The sequence below is a fragment of the Mus pahari genome, chromosome 17, assembly GCF_900095145.1.
Source record: "Mus pahari chromosome 17, PAHARI_EIJ_v1.1, whole genome shotgun sequence".
NCBI lineage: Eukaryota > Metazoa > Chordata > Mammalia > Rodentia > Muridae > Mus > Mus pahari.
The window spans coordinates 18,165,987-18,180,325 of record NC_034606.1 but is presented as its reverse complement, the minus strand read 5'-3'; the positions used below and the strand labels follow the sequence as shown (position 1 = coordinate 18,180,325).

At 41.8% G+C, this 14,339-nt stretch overlaps 1 protein-coding gene across 1 annotated transcript in view; it reads left to right on the top strand.

Annotated features, from left to right (window-relative positions):
- Window positions 1-2,039: 2,039 nt before the first annotated feature.
- Window positions 2,040-14,339, top strand: part of Rad21 (RAD21 cohesin complex component) — a 28,468-nt gene continuing 16,168 nt past the window's right edge. The window contains exons 1-2 of the mRNA XM_021216760.2: window positions 2,040-2,249; window positions 10,611-10,785. Of these exons, the coding sequence (XP_021072419.1) occupies window positions 10,642-10,785 (144 nt within the window). The 5' untranslated portion in view covers window positions 2,040-2,249; window positions 10,611-10,641. The remainder of the gene's footprint in view (window positions 2,250-10,610; window positions 10,786-14,339) is intronic.

Below are 14,339 nucleotides of genomic sequence, written 5' to 3'. Positions count from 1 at the left end.
GGAAAAAAAATACTGTCAATCTTATTTTATTAAATTTCTGTTATCAAAATGGCCACTGTCAAATATTCCCAGAGAGGTAACTGAAATGTTCTTGGTATTGAAATGTTAATATGATGAAGTTTTTGGACCAAAGTCTTAATGATCTACATAGGCTCTGATCCAGGTTCTGCCTCTGGGCTTTCCCCGTCTCTTCAGTCCTTTGTAACCTCAGATGAGCGTATGCACTCTCCATCCTTTCTAGGCCCACTCCTGAGCCCAGATGATTTTGATTTGGTGATTCACCCATATGCCTGGGCAGATCCTACACCCAGCCTTGAAATGCCTGTGAAGTCCTGTTCTCGGAGTTGACTCAAATCTTTCCTTTGCCATGAGGTGGGTGTAACTATGAAGTAAACCTAAATGTAACACACACACACACACACACACACACACACACACACACACACACAGGGATTATTATCATTCATTTAATTCATACATGTTGTATTGAGTTGGTATTTCAAATACGGACTGTTATCCCTAACTCCTTTGCTTCTCTATGTCTATGCCTGATTATAATATTTTACTACATATTTTATCCTTAAACGACATTTCTTTTCTTATCAAAGTCCAGAAAGCATAAGCATTACCAGTGTTTTATCAGTGTTTTAAGCGCATTTCCTCCTACCTAGACCAAAACCGTACGGGAGTTGGGGAATTTTCTTTATTAAACAAGTGCTTTATACCTGCTTTCTTTCATTTACTCTAAAAGCTTTAAAGTTATGATAAAACACATTGTGATATTCCCCAAAATCTTGTCAATCTTCTTACTCTAAGCTTCCTATTTACTATAGTGTTTTTGACATACATAATTCTTTTTCAAGAGTTGATCAATTCAGAGGAACAACTCTGCAAAACTGTGCAATTCGAAAACACAATCTGCTATTGTATGTTTTATCATCCTCCTACCGTTTTCCTCTCCAAATGTGTTGTGTGTTAGCATGAGACAGACAAGCAGAACAGAGCTGCTTTATAAAAAGGCTTAAAAGAATGGCAGCATCCAGTTTCTCGGACAGTTATTATGTCAAATCATAAAAGTCACTACTAAGTAGCCAGAAAAGAAAAATAGATTATTTTCCAATTTAAAGAGGTGAATCTGTCAAATAAATCTGTCCTGTTAATGGTTTGTTAAGCAGACTGCCTAAAGTTGACACGCGCACCTTCAGGTGTTTCCAAACTGTCAGTAGCTAACTCCCGCAGTAAGAAATTTACTGATGACATGAGCCATAAGCAAGCATCTGCTCAAAAGAACCAAATGTCTTGTTGGGTTTTGTTATTGCTTTGGTTTGAGATAGGGCTCCTCTGTGTAGTCTTGTCTGTCCCGGAACTTGCTCTGTGACCAAGCTGGCCTTGAACTCATAGAGATGCACCTGCCTCTGCCTCCCGAGTGCTGAGGTTAAAGGTGTGCACCGCCACCGCCAGAGAATCAAGTGTTGTTAAAGGGAACTTTCAAGAACATATATGAGTCTCCATGAATGGGAGACCCAAGTTAGTTTAGGAACTGCGTGTAAAAGGAAATCTCCTCTCAAAAATTTTCTCCCACAGCCTCGGTAGCAAGTTTTGCTGTCTAGAATCAATTATTCCTTACTTCTCCGGCAGCTAGCTTAAGATTTTTGTTCCCTTCGTCGCTCTACAAGGTCATTAAAATAATTTTTTTATTTTTGCCGAGCGCACAGCAAACTGGCCAACAATCGAATAACTGCTTTAACTCGAGTTCAAGTTTAACCTCCCCCCCCCCACCACCACCAACTAGTTACACAGTATCGCGCAGGCGCTGCAGTTGCCAACTCTGACGCTCCGCAAACCTCTTGGAAGGCCCCTCTGCGCCTGCTCCGCGGCCAATAGGCGGCGGGTCCCGAGACAAGGAAGTGGTCAGCGCGCCTGCGCCGCCCCTTCGGGGCGGGGGGTGGGGAGGATGGGGGTGGGGGTGGGACGGCCCCGGCGGGTTGCGCAGGCGCACACGTACCTTTTTGACCGTAAACATCCTGCCGATTTGAACCGAGGATTTGGGCGGCCGGAAGAGCCGCGCCGTAACGGCAGCCATCTTGTTTGTTTGAGTGAATCGGAAAAGGAGGCGGCGGCCGCGGCCGTGGCGGGAGCGGCTCCGAGGCGACACCGCACCAGGGCTCCCCCTCTCCCCGCCCCCTCCCCCGACCCTTTCCCCCCCTCCCCGGGCCACCCACCCCTCCCGGCTCCCCGCCGAGATCCAGGTAAGCGAGCGGGCCGACCCCTCCTCGGGCTCCGGCTCCGTCCCCCGGGCTCTGCGCCCGCCGGCTGGCTCCGCGGTTGCGGTGCGAGGCGCCGCGTCCCCGCGCCCCCCGCGTGCTGCCAGCTCCCGGGCAGCGCCCGGCGACCCCGCGCGCCCGGGGACCCCCTGCGATCGTCCCGGGGCCGCCCTCGCCTGGGGGGGGTGGTCCCCGCGGCCCCCGGGGCCGTGCACCGCGCCGGCTGACTTCCTAATGGTTCCGCCGCGTTCCGCGGCCCACAAAAGCGGCCCCCTCGGCCGCGCGGAGGTCGGACAGCGGGAACCCGGGGCTGACGGGGTGAGGACGAGTGGTTTGAACGAGCCCGCTCTCGGAGCTGCTGGCCGTCCCCTCGGGGGGTGGGGGGGGGAAAATGTCTGTCTGCCAAGACGCGGGACTCAGGGCGGGAGCGGTCAGGGAGACTCCTGGGCGGGCGGGCGGGCGCGGTGCACCGGGTGTGGGGTCCGGGGTCCCGGGTCCGGATCGCGCCAGGCGTGTGCTGGCCGCAGGGATCGGGGACTCGCTAGCCAGTTCTGCTGTCCCCTTCAACCCGATTTCTCTATGATGTATATATTTGTATGTTGGGCATCTCAGAAATTGGACAGGCTGTTTTAAAACACGACCGAGTAACATTGCTTCCAGGAACATGAGTGTAGCTGGTATTTCCCCTTAACTTTTCTAAACTTTTCTTTTCTTTTCTTTTTTTTTTTTTTTTTTTTTTATCTTTAATGGTTAAGGATCGAGTTCTTGTAGAGACGTTTCGAGCCTGGGTGTCTTTTTTCGTGGCAGAGGAAGGCTTTGAGAAGGCTCTGCCAGGATAGTGTAAGGTGACACTGTCGAGGTGTTCAGCTAGACCAAGCGGCCTTCTTCAAATTTAAGAGGGAAACGCTGTGGACGATTTCTTCGTGCTCTCTGATTTGTTAAGCTGTCTTCAGCGTTCCAAAAACGCGTTGGGGTTTGAATGGTTTATGGAACTGGCTCCTGTACTTCGGCTTCTCTTTACAAAAGAAAGTTAATATTTGCTCTCCTTAAACTGTATTGGAAAAGCATTGTCGTCCCGTCCAGTCCCGTGGCCCCCCACCCCCACAAGGGTGCGAAATCCTATTAAAAATCAAATGCCAGTGAACTGAAAGGCTGCAGAGTTTTGGAGCAGACTGAAGTCACTTTCTTAAGTTGTAAATACCTTTAAGTTTGGAAGCAACTTTCTTTAAGAAAGTGTTGGTGAGGGTGTGTGCCTTGTTCAGTGTTTGAATTATTTTAGAGTTTGTATAACCAAAATTACAGAGTTGTTTAAAGGAGTGGACACGGTGCTTTTTGTATTATGCACAGTAAGTTGGGAATTTCTTTTCAGACTTAGCAAATCATGTAGATTCTGAGAGATATTTTATACTTGAGTAGTTGGGAAAGCTAGTTATTGAGAAATATATTTTGTTTTTCATCCTACCTTAAAGGTGTGAATATTCTAACTGGGCAAGTTGATTTTTGAGACTTCTGTTTGAATCTACTTTTGGGACTCCATGTGTGCTGTTCCATTTAATTGTCATTATCCCTAATGGATATTATGTTCACTTTGTAGTTGATATAAAGTCAGGGTTGTGTTTTGTTATTGTTAGGAGAGGTGAGGAAATCCGATTATGTACCCCAGGCTTCCCTTGAAGATCCTCCTACCTCAGACTCAGGATTTAGGATGACAGACACCAAGGCCAGGCTAAACTTCAGACATGAAATGACTTCTTAACCATTGCAAATAACTAAGTAAAGAAGGAGTTAAATTTGAAATAAAACTCATTCTGTCAATATTAGAACCAAAGAGAGTTGAGCAGTAGTAATATGTAAGCTAAACATACCATGCTCCTCTCTCTCTCTCTCTCTCTCTCTCTCTCTCTCTCTCTCTCTCTCTCACACACACACACACACACACACACACACACACACCCCTTCCAAGCCACTACCAGGCAGCTCTATTTCTGAGTTGGTATTGATGTTTTCCGCAGTTGGCAGCCTACCCTTTAGGCAGTGTACTTTTCCTGTTATAAAACACAGATCACAGTTGGGCATTTTGCTAACTTGATAACTGATGCAGATCAGGATTACGTCTGACTTCTAGTGTGATAGTTTCAATTTTGGATAGGTATGCCTAAGTTTTGTTTTTTAAATATCCACAAAATAGTACAAGAGTGAAGAGCCACATTTCCAGAGGGAACTGTTGTCACCAGATTCTTAAGTACTCCACAGGCACTTTGAACTTATGCAAATGTCCCTAAGTATATACAGATGACCCTCCTTATCCTTAGCTCCCTGTTGGGGCTTAACCAACTGGATTTAATGTGCTCTCATAACATCTTTTGTTGCCTTTCAGATTTATACTATGGCAGATTTTGTTTGTTAAACCAGTGGGAGGTTTGTAAGAACCTTTACCCAGCCAACCTGTAGATAGATACCATTTTTTTCCAACATTCAGATCATGATTCAGTCGTTTGGTTAGTAAAATGCTGCTTACTTACAGTGTTCACCTAGTTTTCTTAGACACAAAGCTGTTGTACAATTAATATCCTAAAACCATAACTTTATGCATACTCACAAACAGAAAACCTCCTTTGACTCAGTAGAAATGGTCTGGAGCCAAGCCTGCAGTAGCTCTGAGATGTACGCGTGTTCGTGTCAAATGTGAGAGGGCCATTGTGCTTTGGTGTCTGTAAGAAATTGGCTCCAGGGCACACTGCCCCAGGGTTGCAGCTCTCTACATACCCAGAAAAAACCCTGGACATAGTTAAATTCCCTAATACACCATATTGTTTATGGAGTGATGAAAAGGATAAAAGGTGTACATACTCACTATTGACACACTTTAAAAACAATATTCCTTATTGCAGTAGGCTGAATCTAAGGATATGGAAGCTTTACATTTGAAGGGTCAGCTGTAGTTACATAGACTACAACCTTTAAATCAATCACAAAGACTCCACCCCCACCCCTGCTATTCTATATGTTTTGCTGTCAAATCAACAAAAGCTACACTTCCATCAAGCACTTAGGAAATACAGTGATCATGTGTATACTCTTTATTCTTCTGTAAAATGTGCCAGTATTTAGTCATTAGGAAATTAGGCAAAACATTTGATACATACTTAGTTCATTCTCTTTCCCTCTGTCTCTCTCCACACATTCCAGTATAACTTTAATATTGATTACTGAAAGTGTAGTTTCTGTCCAGAAAGCATGAATGTGTGAATTTTTTCCTAAGACCTTGCCAAATTGCTCTTGAAAGAGGGTGGAACAGTTTATTCAGTCACTTTCCTAGTAGGTGAGGGAGATGCTGGTGAAGATGGACATTGGGGCAGCGGTGTGAGCTTCACTTGGACTTTCTCTGCAATAGAAACTGCTGTAGTTTTACATCAGTGAGGATGTTCTAAATACCATCATCAGTGGAGTTGCTTGCTGCACTAGAAAAGCAGAACACATTGGTTCAAAATGATGACAAGCTCTGCTTTGGTATCAAATGCAAAGGTCTTTTGCAAGGGATCAAGAGCATTTAGAATCTCCAAAATCTCTGCAGATGAAACAGCCATATTGTAAAGTTTAGATTTACTGAGGGAAAGGGGGTAATGATGCTTTTGGGTTTTTCTTTATTCGGATACAGGCTGTAGCTGAGTGACTACTTACTGTAGCCGCTCTGACTTCTTGGGAGAATGCTCTCCTGTTACTAATTGTTTCCCAGATTAATTTTAGTTCTCCTCTGCTTTACTTGGCCATCTCCCACCCCATGCCAAAGTCTATTTAGGAGTCTGCCTCTGCATAGCTGGAATGCTTTAGGCGCAGCCCTCTGACCAGCCACTCAAGCATTGCCATAAACTACTGACACCTGTTGAAACATACTAGTATGTTTCAGTTCTGGACTCTCTAGAATTTTTTTTTCACAATTTTTAATTAAGAGATTAGTTAGTATATTCTATTTTCCTAATAAGCACATATTTAGTAACTGTCATGGCCAACATTATTGTAGCCAGTTTTTCTCTTATTTGGAACAGAGTGTTTTGAGGATTTTCATGTAGGACAGTGACTGCTAAGAACACATTGCTATATTGAATTCCTATAAGTTCTCTAGGTTTGTTTATAACACTAGGGTTAGTTGAGGTTTTTCTGTAACAAACTTTCTAATGCTTAAAATCTTTGAATTGCAAATGAAAGACTCCATGATTATGGTAAGCATATTCTATAAAATATTAAATGGCAAACATTTAGTACCCATGAAGTATTATTTCATACACCACAGAGCATTTAGCCTATTATTTTCTGTTACAATATTTATTAGTTCTCAACCTGGTATTTGATAGACAGGTTACAGTATAATAAGGAGTTGATGAAGCTTGACTTCTTGTTTTAATTGAAAAAACTTTCTACTGTAAATTAATGATGCACTTGGAATATTAGGCTCAGAAAACGGAATTTTAGCATCCTTTGTTACTAAGTATTGGAATGGGGGGAGCTGAAGCAAACCTGACTGTTTATGTCTTGCTGTCACCCTCCTGTCCCATAGAAAACATATTATTTTCCCTTTCTATTTCAGTCCCTCCAAACTTTCCCTTGTACCCCATGTTCTCCTTCAAATTCATGACCTCTTTTTCTTTCGTGTGTATGTGTGTGTGTGTGTGTGTGTGTGTGTGTGTGTGTGTGTGTTCCTGAATATAAAAATAAAAGCTGTTGAGTCTGTGTGTTACTTTGTTTTCATGTTGACCATTTGGTGTGCCTTTCTCCTGCTTTCTGCAGGACTTAGTTGCCTCTAGTTCTTTGTCTAGGGTTGAAGCTTCATGAGCTCCCCCCATCCATGTTGGCATGTCTATTGGTGGTGTTCTTGTTTGGGTCATATTTTGGCAGGCTTCATGGTGAGACTTCATAGGTGTGGCTTCTCTGACATTTCTAGTAGACACAGTCTAATGGTAAACCTATCATTCCCCTGGCTCTTAAAATCTTCCCACCACTTTTCCTCGACGACCCCTGGACCTTGGTTATAGTTGTGCTGTAACTGTGTCTGTTAGGACTGGATCCCACGATTCTGGATTCTGAAAGTTGTGGCTTTCTGTAAATGGTTTGTTGCAAAGAGAAGTGTCTTTGATGAGGCTGAGACCGCATCTGTGGGGTCTAAGGATAATTATTTAGACTGTAGTTAAGAATTGTGATGGTTTAGTAAAATGACAGTTGTAGGTTCTCCTCCAAGATCCATGACTTTACTAGCCCTAGGGACTGACTAGGTTTCCAGTACCAGGCTTGATTTCCCTCTTATAGAGCACAGCTTAAGCCCAACAAGAGAACTGTGGTCGCCATCAAGATTTGCATGCCACTCCTGTACCCTTAGAGTTACTGTGCCATGCTGGTCATCATTGTAGTTCAGAGACATAGTAGCTAGGTAGAACTGATGGTTGCTTCCCTTTGGGTCCTGCGACCCGGCCTCCAAAGCGTATGCTATCTTTAGCAATACCATTTAGAACTCACTGTTTACCTAGGACAGCCAAGAGTAGTCATAATGTTTGGGGGAGTCTCTTGGACAACCCTGACAACTTCAGAAGATAGGGGCTTTTCATGCCTATGTTGAGTTTTGGTTAGGCAATCTTTGGCTCTTGGATGAAGCATTGTCAGTCCAGAGGGGAGATTTTTATGCAAAGTATTGTGTTTTTATACCAACTTAAATATTATATGAGATTTTAGGTAGATAATATGATTCCTTAGGACTTTCAGACGTCCTTCTGTATTGTGTCCCTGCCTCCTCCCTAATTAACCCCATTTCCCTCTTCAGATCACTTATACCCCCGCTGTTTTCCTCTGTTGCCTCCTCTTCCTTTGTTACTGTACTGATTTCAGCAGTTACTCTGGGTAATACACTTAAAGCTAGGAAACACATGAGAGAAAACATTAAATGTTTGTCTTTCAGAGTTAGCTCACTCAGTATGATCTTTACCAGTTCTGTGCATTTACCTGCAATTTTGTTTTTGTTTTTGTTTTTACCACAAATAATAATTTTTGGCATACATGAAATTTCCTGCCTATGATACATTTAAAACAAAGTTTCTTTTTATCAATAGAATGAAAGGCATGTTGTTAGTTAAAATATAAGCAAATTTTCGAGCTGGGTGTGGTGGTACATGCCTTTAATCCCAGTACTTGGGAGGCAGAGGCAGGCGGATTTCTGAGTTGGAGGCCGGCCTGGTCTACAAAGTGAGTTCCAGGACAGCCAAGGCTCACAGAGAAACCCTGTCTCGAAAAACCAAAAGAAAAAAAAAGAAAAAAAATATAAGCAAATTTTCATTTTAAAATTTATTATTCCCTTTCATGTGAAAATCGGAAATTATAGTTACTCTGTTTTTAAAGCTAATATAAACCATTTACATATTCTCCAACATTCGACATTGCTTTTTTTTAAAACTTAAACCATTGTGATGAGAGTACATTTTCTTAGTGGCTTACTGCTACTTGTGTTTGTATTTCTCGTGGGGATGTCTTTGCTGGGATTTTTTTTTTTTTGCCTGTTTTCTTACTGGGTTTTCCTTTGCTTTACTTGCCTGTCTCGACAGTTCCTTACATAGTGAAGATCCAGCTAGATTATTCTAGCTAGAGCCATACATTGGTATCTTTTGTCTAAAAGTGCTGTCGTTTACACTTAAGGCTGTGGCCTAATTTTTTGGAAAGATTTTTATTCAGATTTAATTTGTATCCTATGAAGTTAATTGGGGTTAGTGTAAAATGGCCCGATGGAATGATTTCAAACTAAAACTTTAAGGTGTCTACTCTAGGCTTTGTTGGAGGTGGTGAAGTGTGTCTTTGACTGTTTCTGCATCTCTGTAAAGGCCGGTGTGGAGACACATGAGTGTCTGTGAGTTTTTTGCTCGGTTGCAGTGGTCCCTGTATCTATCTTTCTGCCATCACCATGGTGGTGTATAGCTCTGTAAAGTTTAAAACTGAATGGGCTTGGTTTTTGTTTTACTCTGAATTTCTGAAGTCATCTTAGTTTCTCTGTCTGCTTTGCTGCTCCCTATTAATTTTAGAAAATCTTACCAATGGTTCTTAAAACACACTGTTTTGCTCATTGTGTTAGAATATCCTTGAAACCATATGTAATCTTACTGTACTGCCTAGCAACCACACTTTAGAACTTTGGCTGTAAAGAAAAGTGGGCTCCCAGTAAGTGTGCACACTGTATGTACATTAGCTTTATCAGCAGTAGCCGAAACTTAATAAGTAACTGAATGTTCTTCAATGGGTGAGTGGCTAAGTAGACACTGTAGCTTCTTTCCTCTCATAATGTTCTCAGTAATAAAGGTAATGTACTATTAATAAATAGCAAGGTGAGTGAATTTCAGCAACATTGTACTAAATCGAAAGAAAGCCCATTCTGTATGACTTACTTTATTGTCGATGTATTTATATGAAAATATCAAAATGAAATTTGTGTAGTTGTATTTGCCAAAGCTTAGGCATGGGAGCAGGGCTAGGCAAGTCAGTTGTCTGGGAAAACAGTTGGCTGTCTTGTTTATAGTGTTGAGTACACTTGTGCACCTTCGGCATGGTGGCATAGAGATACACGCTGAGCCAGTGTGCTGTCTTAGCTTACAGGATATCACTATTGAGTCGGTTAAAAAGCCAAAACTATTCATATTCTGTTAAAGGTATGCTTTTTATTAAAAGTAGGCCTCTGGTATTTCAGAAAAAGGGCACAAATTCATTTGACAAAAAAGGTGGGACTTAACATCTTCTGTGAAAGGGGGAATTAAGTAACACAGAACACAAAAGTGTTAGTCTTAAAGGGTAATCAAAAGTTAGATCTGATGGGCTCTACCTGGCCAGTGGGACCATTCACCTACTCCGTGTCGCTCGGCTGGACTGTCCTGCTGCCTGTACAGTGCCTTTCTTAGACTTGGCCGGTTTTCTTTTCTGATACTAGGGATTAAGCCCAAGGCCTCATGTGCCAGGCTTAAACATTTCTTTCCATGTAGATACTAGTCAATGAGCAGAATTATGTCTGCCATCAGTAATTAGATTAGAAATAGGATTTAATACTTGCTTGGATTTAGAATAAGAGATTTTTGATGACAGTCTTTACAATAGTAATTTATAAAAGCAGTTTGGCCCACGTCTCTTTTCCCTATCTGTCTTAATACTTGGTGGTGTATTTTGCCTCTTACACAAAAATAATAGGATTATTTTGTAAAATGCTTGCTGTACTTTCGGGCTCTTTATATTCTCATACTCAATGTAAGAAACTAGTGTTTTCACATTTTCTACATCTTAATGTTTCGGTCCTCACATGAAACTAATAAAAAAAATTTCTCTCCTCAGGTTTCTTCTTATTTCATAGCAAATAAGAAAAATGTTCTACGCACATTTTGTCCTCAGTAAACGAGGGCCTCTGGCCAAAATTTGGCTGGCGGCCCATTGGGACAAGAAGCTAACCAAAGCCCATGTATTTGAGTGCAACTTAGAGAGCAGTGTGGAGAGTATCATCTCGCCAAAGGTGGGTGTGGTGCAGGTGACTTTTATCTACTCATTGTGAAATGGAACTTGTAAAACAACTGTAACTGTATCAGAAGCAAGAGAAACCAGTACGTAGATTCAACGATTTTCCTTCATTGTTTTGAGTTTTAACCATTTAAGATAATAATGATCATATTGTATAGACTGAAAAGTTCTCTTTAGAATCGCTAACCTGACCCACATTGGTATTGATATATAAAGAGTTAATAATTATTGTGGAAAGAGTGAGGGATCTGGAGGGTAATGAACTGGGATAGAAGGTATTTCTTCATGTCTTTCCTAGAACAGTTCTAATTTGAAGTTTTTAGCAACAGGAAGACTTGACAGCCATATCACCAGAGACTCCTTTCACAGTATTTGCTTTTCTGCTGGGATATTGAAACTGCATGTGTTGTACACAGTATTAGTTTTATTGTCTATGTAAGAGTAAATTATATTGCCTTGTAATTGACTACATTCAGAAACTATGTTTATAGCTTATTTAATTGTTGCACAGAAGCAGAGTCCCTTACCTGCAGAACTTACAGGATTTGAAGCAGACCTCAGCTGGGGTGAAGTCATTCATAAGATCAGTATAAGACTTTAAGTATGGAATTATAAACCTATAAGTCATTGTTTGGGTTGAATGTGACTTTCCTATGGCTTCTCTGTTGGGATAGTTACATTATTTCTAACTTTTTGAACTCTTAATTCTGTTCTGTATAATCCAGCCATTGAAGTGATGGCAGCAAAATGATACAGTAGAGAAAAGGTGGTCTTTTCAGACCAGGGGGATGGCTAAGGAGTAAAAGTGCTTGATGTGTAAGTCTAATAACCTGAGCTCAGGTCCCTAGAACTCAGATAAAAGCAGAGTGAGGTGGCTTGGATCCTGTGGTGAGGAGGGCTTTGGAAAAAGGAAACTCCTCCTGCCTGCCACCACCCCAGCCCCGCTGAACAGAGGCTCCTGGGCTAGTTACACTGCAGTTCACAGCACGGTGGTAAGCTAGGAGAGAGAGACAGAGACAGACAGACAGACAGACAGACAGACAAACGGAGAGCCCCAACGGTGGTTCAGTAGGTTAAGGTATTTGCTTAAAGTGGACCTAACCATGTGAGTTGAGTCTCTCGGCCCCACGTAGTGGAAGGAGATAACCTACTCTTGCAAATTGTCCTCTGGCAAACAGACAGATGTACCCACTAAATAAATGTAATTAGAAAAAACGGTGGTGGGCAAATTCTGAGCCCTGGTGTTGTTCTGTAATCCTATAGACATGTACGCACATAAACATTATACCTGCATATTTAACAGTTGAAGAGTAAATGTTTTTCTTAAAGGGTGGTCTTATGTAATAAATAGTGCTAGAACAAATGATATCAGCGTGTATGAAGACAACTCTGGGGACATACCTTATTTCTTGTAAAAATAAGTTAACTCAGGGTCATAGACCTAAAATGTGAAGTATAAAACTAGAATATAATCTACTAAGACTCAAAAAAAGCCTATGATAAAATATGCCAAAAATTTTAGCCAGATGTTAACTGTGAGCGCAATCCTTTTCCTTGATACTTACCCAGAAGTGGTTGAGAACTTAATGTCTATATTTAAAAACAGAGATGGTCATAGCCTCTTTACTCAGACTTGCCACAACATACAAAGCATTTAAGGGATCCTTGGTGGATGTGTTGATAAAAACTGGCCTAGGCATAGCATTGCTCTAAAGGCTTCCTGCTGCAGGGTTCTGACTGCAGGACACTCTTGTAAAGGCACAGCTGGCTACAAAGGTAGTGGAAAACTGAGGGGTTGGGGCAAGAAGGAAGTATGAGTGGGCAGACCACAGGCTTGATTTAGAGCAGTCGAGCTGGGCTGCCATAACTGTGATGGTGAGTTCATGGCCCTGTCCATTTAGTCTGCCTAAGCATAGAGGCTCTTGAAAACCAAAAGTAGCCTTTGGGTTACCATATATTGCTGTATAAATTATCACTTATAAATGCACCAGTGTGCTGGGTGATAGACAGTGGGTCACTCCTGCTGGAAAAGGGGAGTGTATGGGGAATACCTACCTTTCCTTACTCATGTGTGAGTGAAAGGTGGTCTGAAAATGTGCTGGCTGTAGCAGACATTACTAGATCTCTGAACAGTCCTCTAAAAATACAATGCCGTGTGTAATAATCATGCGCTTATGGAACTATATGTATGTGCAGGGCTTACTGTCTCTGCACATAAAAACATGCACACACGAAGCCTACAGTATGCTTTCTGTGCACTAGTTGGAAAGCAGAAGTTTGTGTGTGTGTGTGTGTGTGTGTGTATACACATGTGCACACTTATTGACAGAAGATGAGACTGGAGAGATTGCATAAATCTCAAAACTACTTTGGCTCTAAGGATACTTGTTTCAGTGTGTATAGAATACTTTGTACCCTACAGAAAGTCTGAGAGATAAGAGTGTGGTAGCAGATATAGACAGTTTGACATTAAAGATAACTGGTGGACCACACAAATTACTCACTTAACATTTTTCAATCATTGTGGGTCTTTAGTAGGGTTTAGTGTAATATGGTGTGAAGCTATTGGCCCAGGGAGCTGACCTGACACTGCTGAGCATTTCATGCTGAGGAAATGGTCTACTTGTTGAGGTTGGGGTTGCTCTACCCTGCCTGGGAGCTTCTATGAACTTTCCCAACTCCTCCCATTTGAAGAGCCATAGCAGGTCCCCTTTGTTTAGCATATAGCCTGTGACCGACTTACTGTATTTACATCCTTCTGCTTGAAAGCATGTCTTAATTTTACCCACTCTAAACCAAACTAGCACAAGCACTACATTTTGAAGTTACTCGTGGTAGACATGGAAGAGGTGCTGTCATTCTTTCTGTGTCCTAGATTTGATGAGATTTATTATCATTTGAGAGGTCTAAAAATTTACAGTAGCAAATTTGTTAGTCTTACTTTAAATCACATAAGATGACCATAAATACAGAGACTAGATTGCAGAGGAGTCCTAGACAAATGCAGTGTTCACATACAATGAACATAGTTTTAAGCATATCTTTTAACGAGTATGTTTTTACCATAGAATTTGGGAAGCTTGACTTTATGGTATGATTTGAAGAACTATCTGAGAACTATCTGATGAACTCTTGAGTTCATGTTTTTTATTCTTTGAATTATTTTTTCTTGTAGCCAGGAAAGTTTTTGAATATTTCTGTTTCGGTCATTAATACTGTGTCTGTTTAGGTCATTAGTGTGTCTTCTTATCTAGTAATAGGAAGTAATTAACAGTGCTTAACAAAAGGAGAAGTGTTAAAGGGACATTCCAAGACAGATCTAATTGGTCAATAACACAGAGATGATCCAAAGCTTAGCACTCGGCTCACTGACTGTCCTTTTCGTACACTATCACCCATGTCCACCCAGCAGGAAAGGGAGAAGACAAAGGCGCTCTGTTATTCTAAAGTCTTTCTCAGAAATTCGCTGGCAAACCCCACCCTTCTTTCTCTGTTGACTGAGGTGTGTGTGTGTGTGTGTGCGTGTGTGTGTGTGTGTGTGTGTGTGTG